Source organism: Nanorana parkeri, unplaced genomic scaffold, assembly GCF_000935625.1.
Source record: "Nanorana parkeri isolate BGI_ZX_2015 unplaced genomic scaffold, ASM93562v1 scaffold163, whole genome shotgun sequence".
Classification (NCBI taxonomy): domain Eukaryota; kingdom Metazoa; phylum Chordata; class Amphibia; order Anura; family Dicroglossidae; genus Nanorana; species Nanorana parkeri.
The window spans coordinates 1,688,113-1,695,630 of NW_017306431.1; the positions used below are offsets into that span (position 1 = coordinate 1,688,113).

The following is a 7,518-nucleotide window of genomic DNA, read 5'->3' on the forward strand; positions in this document are numbered from 1 at the left end:
TCCTCTATATATATATTGTATGCAAATATTATTTAAATAATTTTTCTCTATATCATTACCTGCTTCTCTAATGGGAGATAATACAAAACACTCTTTCCTACGAGCTGCTGAAATCTAAAAACGAGAGCCAAATGGGGACAGTATGAGGAATAATACAATTGGGACTCCACCTGTTCTGTGAATATAGTAAAAAAAAAACAATCCTACCCCAGTGATCCCTCGGCATTCTCTGCCTGTCTGTCAGGGGTGTGCCTGATTCAACCAAAATAATTCTGAATTTTGATTAGATTTGTGTTATTGTATCTTATGATTGTATTCAGTGCTAGCCACATGGCAGCACTGGTGCTTAGCTGTTGGCTGCTTAGTCACCGAGCGCTGTGGTGTGTAGAGTCCTCGGCTTCATTGAAGATCACACAGGGCTCTCTCGTTTCAATCCCAATGGCCAAATAGAGCGGCATGGTTGTAAAAGATAGCCAGGTATGTGCCGCTGGGTGGGTGGCAGGTAAGTGGAGCTGTTGCTTTGCCCTGCATAGTCCAGTTCACCTAAAGTCTGGGGAAACCCTTTAGTATATCTTGTATGTGACAGGTACACTTCATTATAAATCATATTGTTTGGTTACACTGATCACATTTGTGTCATTTCTGGACTACATACGCAGGCTGCTCTGGGACAGCTGGACGAGGAGGACGTCTGTTACGACTTCCGCAGAGAACGTTTGGCATCCCACCGTGTCCACCTCTCCTTCCTCCCGCACCGGACGCCCCAGGAGGATCCCAGCGATGTCACTCTGGTGGCTCAGCTCTCCATGGATAGGTTGGTTTGGCTCCAATGATCTCATCGGTCAGAACAATAATCGCATCCATCCGCACTCTTTTCCCCAACAGAGGATTGCGGAGCTGTGGCTCCTCCTCATGTGATGCTTTTATATCGTCACTTCATCAAATCAACTCTAACAGTGAATACCCCCGTACCCCTTCTCTGTCCAAACACATCAGAACATCGTCTCTTTATGTCCATTTCTTCCTTTGCCTCTCATTCTGTAACCCTCTGTCATCTCCCCTGTCTCTTCTGTGATCTCCTCTGTCTCTTCTGTAACGCTCTGTCATCTCCCCTGTCTCTTCTGTAACGCTCTGTCATCTCCCCTGTCTCTTCTGTAACGCTCTGTCATCTCCCCTGTCTCTTCTGTAACGCTCTGTCATCTCCTCTGTCCTGACATTCTGTACTTCTTATTTCCTAGGCTTCAGATGCTGGAGCTCATCTGCCGCCACTGGGAGGGTCCCATGAGTCTGGCCTTGTACCTGTCAGACGCCGAGGCTCAGCAGTTCCTGCGCTACGCACAAGCCTCCGAGGTGCTACAGTCCCGGACCAACATTGGCTACCACGTGGTGTACAAGGAGGGCCAGCTGTACCCGGTGAACCTCCTGAGGAACGTGGCATTGAGGAACGCACAGACCCCCTACGTCTTCCTGTCTGACATTGACTTTCTGCCCATGTATGGACTGTATGACAGCCTGAGGTCCGTCCACTTCTAGGATCTGTACAGTAATGTGTCCGGCGTTTGCTGGATGTCTTCAGTTTTCTCTTTCAGTGTTGCTGTGAAAATGGCTTAATGTGCTATTGGAGGTCTAGGTGAGGTGACGTGTAGGGAGACGAAGCCGCCATCTTTTTATGTGGCTACTAAAATTACAATTACATTTTATCAAAGATGAGATGTAGTAAAGTGTGTGGTCACAATATAAACCTACTAATAATAATAAGTGATATTTGTATATCGGCTGATCCCAGAGAACACTACAATCTTCTATGTTTAATGGGTATCTAAACCCAAGAACATAACATGTAATCTATCGCAGCTCAGTGCTCCTTAGATGTGATGGCGGCATTCGTTTTCATGGCCATTTATCTATTTTTCACCTAGTGATCTCGCCAGTTACACTTCCTTTCCTCACTCACCATCACATCTATCTATAGAGGAGCAGTGTTGTCACCCTGTGCTGATCCTTCCTGGTTTTGACTACTGTACACCTCCCCCTCTCATCTTCATAACATAAGGGGAAGGTGAACTGAGCAAGGGTGATGAAGCTGTTGTGATTTGTGTGTGTAAATATATATATATATTGTGTATACTGTATATGTAGAGAGCGAGAGAGTTTTTTTTTTAATGAGGATGTTTGAGGTTTTCTGGCTCTCCCTAATCTGACATATAAACTCTCAGTACTGAGCTGCGGAGCATTGACCGCTCGGGTGAAATTCCTTTTTGCTAACGGGGAAAATGATTTAGTAGAACAAATATTTTGGATATAGAAGTCCTTATTGGTTTGCTGTTCTGCTTGTGTATATTGCACACCCGGATATTACTCCAATATCTGCTTTTTGAAGTCACAATAATGACATTTCGGGGGCCGTGCGGTGTCCCCTTCATTAGACAACTGCTGACATTGCATATTTTATCATACTGGATAAATCCGGTATTGGAATGATGTTGCAGATGTCTTTACCCCCCAGAACCCAAAATCAACTGGGTCAATCAGAGCAAAGCAGTGCAGTTGGGAATCCTCTGTGCTCATGGAGATCAGTCTGAGATGCGTCTAGGTTCAGTCGGAGTTCCTTCTGACTTGTATGGGGAGAAAAGCACTGTTGATGCAAACAAAGGCCCGTGTACTCAGACCCTTCTAAAGCTTCTTATCAGTTTTCTTCTATGAGGTCACATCGGCCTGTATGTCATTGTCCTGTGTAAAAGCTTTCCTCTTCTCCCTTCGCAGGAAGTCCATTGCACAAGAAGACATGGCCAACACCCAGAAGGCCCTCATTGTCCCTGCCTTTGAAACTCTTCATTACCGCATGTCCTTTCCCAAATCCAAAGCAGATCTTCTCTCCTTGCTGGATATGGGGATGCTCTACACCTTCCGGTAAGACACCATATATGACAAACTCTTTTTGTTGAAGTGTGTCATCCATTCTATTTCCCTGCTTGGGTTAGTTAGATTCATGTCAGTTGAGTGATCTTCTAGCAGCGACATGTAACATCTTCAGAATCCCTCGTAGTGTTTTTGTTGCTAGGAAAAAATAAATTGCAATCAATAAAAGGCGTGTGTGATGATTCCGGGGATTAATAGCTCAGTCGCAGAGAGATTTGACTTTTTTTTTTGGAGCTTCACCAGCTTCAGTAGCTACTCATGTCATCCATTGCCTTGGCTAGTAATCATGTCACACTGGTGATTTGTAGTTTCAGTGACAAGCACTATAGCCAGCCACAGCAGCACCAATCTTCAGAGAGAGATTTGTATTTGCTCGTGTGACATGGTCCTAATGCAGCTCGTGGTGAGGTGGGCCAAAAGAAACCAAAAGCTTAACTTTACATGAAGGGCTCTTTGGTTCCTTTGACCGGTAAAGACATGGTTTGATGAGTTGGGTGGGGAGGAACTTGAGTGGCCTACACAAAGGCCTGACCTCAACCCAACTGAATCCCATTGGGACAAGTTGAAACGTCAATTGCAAACCAGGTCTTCTCATCTAACTTGAGAAGTACCTGACCTTACACATGCTTTTTTTTTTTTGGCTGATAGGCACACCTTCCCACAGACACGCACCATAATCTACTGATGGACCTTCCTAGAAGAGTGATAGCCACAAAGGAGAGCCAACTCTTATTACTGTCCATGGGTTTGGAATGGGATGTCCAACATGCTCATTTAAGGCATGGTCAGGTGCCTGCAAGCTTTTGGCCATAGAGTGTGCTTTCAGATCCGCTTTATACCGATAACCCAAAATGTTAGACTACAAGAAGATACAACAGTGTTTCTTCTCTGTGCCTATCACATCTGTGCCTAATGATCTCTGTGCCTATCACATCTGTGCCTAATGATCTCTGTGCCTAATGATCTCTGTGCCTATCACATCTGTGCCTAATGATATCTGTGCCTATCACATCTGTGCCTAATGATCTCTGTGCCTATCACATCTGTGCTGTGTTAAAGGCAATTCTAATACAACATGGAAAGTGCAGGACCCCAGACAGCAGCTCCATCAGTTAGGGTCTGCTGTGATGTAACCCCAAAACTTGTGTCTCCAGATTCCACGTGTGGAAGAAGGGACACGCTCCGACCAACTATGCCACGTGGAGAACAGCGACAACGTCGTACCGCGTAGACTGGGCCCCAGACTTTGAACCGTACGTGGTTGTCCGCCGAGACTGTCCCGAATATGACCAGCGATTCCTGGGCTTTGGCTGGAACAAAGTTTCCCACATCATGGAGCTGGATGCGAAGGTACGGTATTCTGTCACCTGACCTCATGCTAAGCTCTTCTCCTTTGTTGGAAGGGTAATGACGGCTTGTATCTTGTGCCATTTCTCCAGGGGTATGAATTGCTGGTGCTGCCCAATGCGTTTATCATCCACATGCCTCACGCTCCCAGCTTCGATATCTCCAAATTTCGCTCCAGCGAGAACTACCGCGAGTGCGTCAAAACACTAAAGGAAGAATTCCACCAGGACTTGTCCAGGAGATACGGCTCGGCGGCTCTGAAATACATCGCGGCCGAGAGGAACCGGTGACAGGAACAAAATAGATTTGTTCTGGTTAACTTCAATAGCGAGGTAGGACTCTAGAGACGCAGACCTCGCCGGATCGAGCCGCACCGTGCCTGAAAGCTCCGCTGCCTTACCGGAGGGGAAATCCTGCATATTTCAGATGGATCCACGTGCCTCAGTCCAGACCAGCTGCAACGGTGGGACGTTTCAACACTACATAGGTTTCTCTTCTTGCCTTTGGAGGCATCTGCAGACAATCAGCCGAATCCCGCCGTGTCCGGCCCGATGCCAATATGTAGTCACAGACACTGAAGTCTTTGGACAGACCACTTATCCCGATTCGGTGTCGGAATGTTCTATATTTTATTTATTTATGTTTCATATCAAGTCGGACATAGTGCTGAGGTCAGGACGGGATTCCTGCTTGATACTTGATTACGTTTTTTTAAGATACATGAATAAAAGTCCATACACTTTTCTTACGTGGTTTCCTATTTGGTTTTTATGGTGCAGAGATACCGGGAGCCTTGTGTACTTGGCTGGCTGCGATTGTAGGTTAGATCATTGCTGACCTCTGTATTCCGACATCAAGAACTCAATCCTTTCATAGGTCAGTGAATCAGTCTGAAAAAAAAATGAATGCAGTTGTGAATTCCTTAAAAAAATATTCAAATATAAACCTGAATCCGTTTTTATTAGTTCTGCCGTCATCCCCATGAGCTCTACTCTAGACTAGGAAAGACGGGGGCAGGGCTAGGAGCCAATCGGGTGCACATGGCCAGGAGGAGAGAGCAGAGTTGATGTGTGATCAGTACTTTCCTTCACCGTCTAGTCATCAGCCTGAGGGCGGGGAGGTGACACCACTACCGTCTACCTTAACCATCACAGAGAAGTTGGTGTCAGCCTCTACTCTGTGCTGGCAGAGGTGGCTGAACAGAGTTACAGATCCTTTGGCGGATAAGACGCTTCACATATCTGCATTCTGCTGTTTGCATGGAGTTCAGCTTTAATATTCTGAATCATAGCTTCCCACATGCTAGGGTTGAAATCGGACGGTTGGCTAATGGGCAGTAAATGAGGCATTTGGAGGAATAACCAGGTGGAGAGGGCTTAGGGTGGGTTCTTCTGGTCCAGTGACACGCAGTCTGCAGGATTGTAGATACCTGAATAATGTTGTCACCTCTCTTTATAACAAGAACCATATAGAACAGCCGTGTGGGTTGACGGCAGCACAATGTGCCACATGATCAAGAAACCCTCCTCAGGTCAGCTATATGTAATGTGAGGGTTTGGGTATTATATATTCCCGTCTGTGATCTGAGCAATACTGCGATTTGGGCCATGACGGCGCAGCTGCTGAAATGTATTTAAAAGGAGTGCCAAGTCGCTGGTTCTGTATTTGCTCGCTTAATCCTGGAGTTGCTTGAAATCTCAGCCCCCCGGCATCCGTTTAGATTTTAGAACTCTCCAATGCAGCAAACGTCACTGGCGCATTCAGCATTCTAAACCCGTCAGCACCGGGTCACTATAGGAGAAACGCCACCGAGCTGGGAGCCCAAATTCTATGTACGGTAGGTGTAAGGGGATGACGGATTCTAAACAAGCGCTGTGCGAGGAGGAAGCAGACCGCACACAGGAACGAATCGTTCAGTATTTTGGAATATCCTGACTTCAAAGGCGTTTGTCAACAGAATTTTATTTTGGCAGGTATAAAAATGAAAGGCCACAGAATGAGAGGGAAGGTGTGTGTGTGTGTGTGTGTGTGTGTGTGCGTGTGTGTCCTCCTCTCCTAGACTTGCACATTTCTGAGGTACAGATACTTGTAGAAGAGACATGCTGCAACTAAACAACCTTCCGAAGACCCAGGAGAAGGTATCAGCACCGGCTAAGGGGGGTGAGGTAAGTTCTACTTCTCTGGCTTGCTCCCTTTTTGGTCTGAGAAATAGGCCAATGAAAGCATTTTGAGACCTTGCATGAATGAAGCATGGGGCTGTTATTGGCAATTTCCTTTGGAAAATGATAGTTTTCTGGCTGGTTCCCTAATCCTCTGACTTTAAGTTCCCGTTCACACCTAGGCGTGACAACATGCTCAATACAAGGAATCCCATTCGATGTCTGGCTCATCCTGGGATGTCCGTACCATCCTAGTTGTGGACCAAGAGGAAATATGTCCCTTATGAGCTCCAACCTGGCTAGGACTTTCTTGTTCCAGGATTCCTTGTCCAACAATAAGAGGAACAGGGATCATAGGAAGGAATGGGATTCAGTGTCCCATAATAAGAGGACCAGGGGTCATAGGAAGGAATGGGATTCCTTGTTCCATAATAAGAGGAACAGGGGACATAGGAAGGAATGGGATTCCTTGTTCCATAATAAGAGGAACAGGGGACATAGGAAGGAATGGGATTCCTTGTTCCATAATAAGAGGAACAGGGGACATAGGAAGGAATGGGATTCCTTGTTCCATAATAAGAGGAACAGGGGACATAGGAAGGAATGGGATTCCTTGTTCCATAATAAGAGGAACAGGGGACATAGGAAGGAATGGGATTCCTTGTTCCATAATAAGAGGAACAGGGGACATAGGAAGGAATGGGATTCCTTGTTCCATAATAAGAGGAACAGGGGACATAGGAAGGAATGGGATTCCTTGTTCCATAATAAGAGGAACAGGGGACATAGGAAGGAATGGGATTCCTTGTTCCATAATAAGAGGAACAGGGGACATAGGAAGGAATGGGATTCCTTGTTCCATAATAAGAGGAACAGGGGGTCATAGGAAGGAATGGGATTCCTTGTCCAATAGTAAGAGGAACAGGGGGTCATTGGAACGGAATGGGACTCCTTGTCCCATAATAAGAGGAACAGGGGTCATAGGAAGGAATGGGATTCCTTGTCCCATAATAAGAGGGATAGGTGCCATAGGAAGGAATGGGATTCCTTGTCCCATAATAAGAGGAACAGGGGTCATAGGAAGGAATGGGAT

General features: G+C 46.1%; 1 protein-coding gene across 4 annotated transcripts in view; it reads left to right on the forward strand.

Moving 5' to 3' along the window:
• The window catches only part of LARGE2 (LARGE xylosyl- and glucuronyltransferase 2), a 53,244-nt gene extending 48,614 nt beyond the window's left edge, over positions 1-4,630 (forward strand). For all 4 annotated transcript variants that reach the window (XM_018554528.1, XM_018554527.1, XM_018554529.1 and 1 more), the window contains 5 exons: positions 660-814; positions 1,239-1,517; positions 2,764-2,910; positions 4,074-4,269; positions 4,359-4,630. In XM_018554528.1, coding sequence (XP_018410030.1) covers positions 660-814; positions 1,239-1,517; positions 2,764-2,910; positions 4,074-4,269; positions 4,359-4,556 — 975 coding nt within the window. In that variant the 3' untranslated portion in view covers positions 4,557-4,630. The remainder of the gene's footprint in view (positions 1-659; positions 815-1,238; positions 1,518-2,763; positions 2,911-4,073; positions 4,270-4,358) is intronic.
• The last annotated feature ends 2,888 nt before the right edge of the window (positions 4,631-7,518 follow it).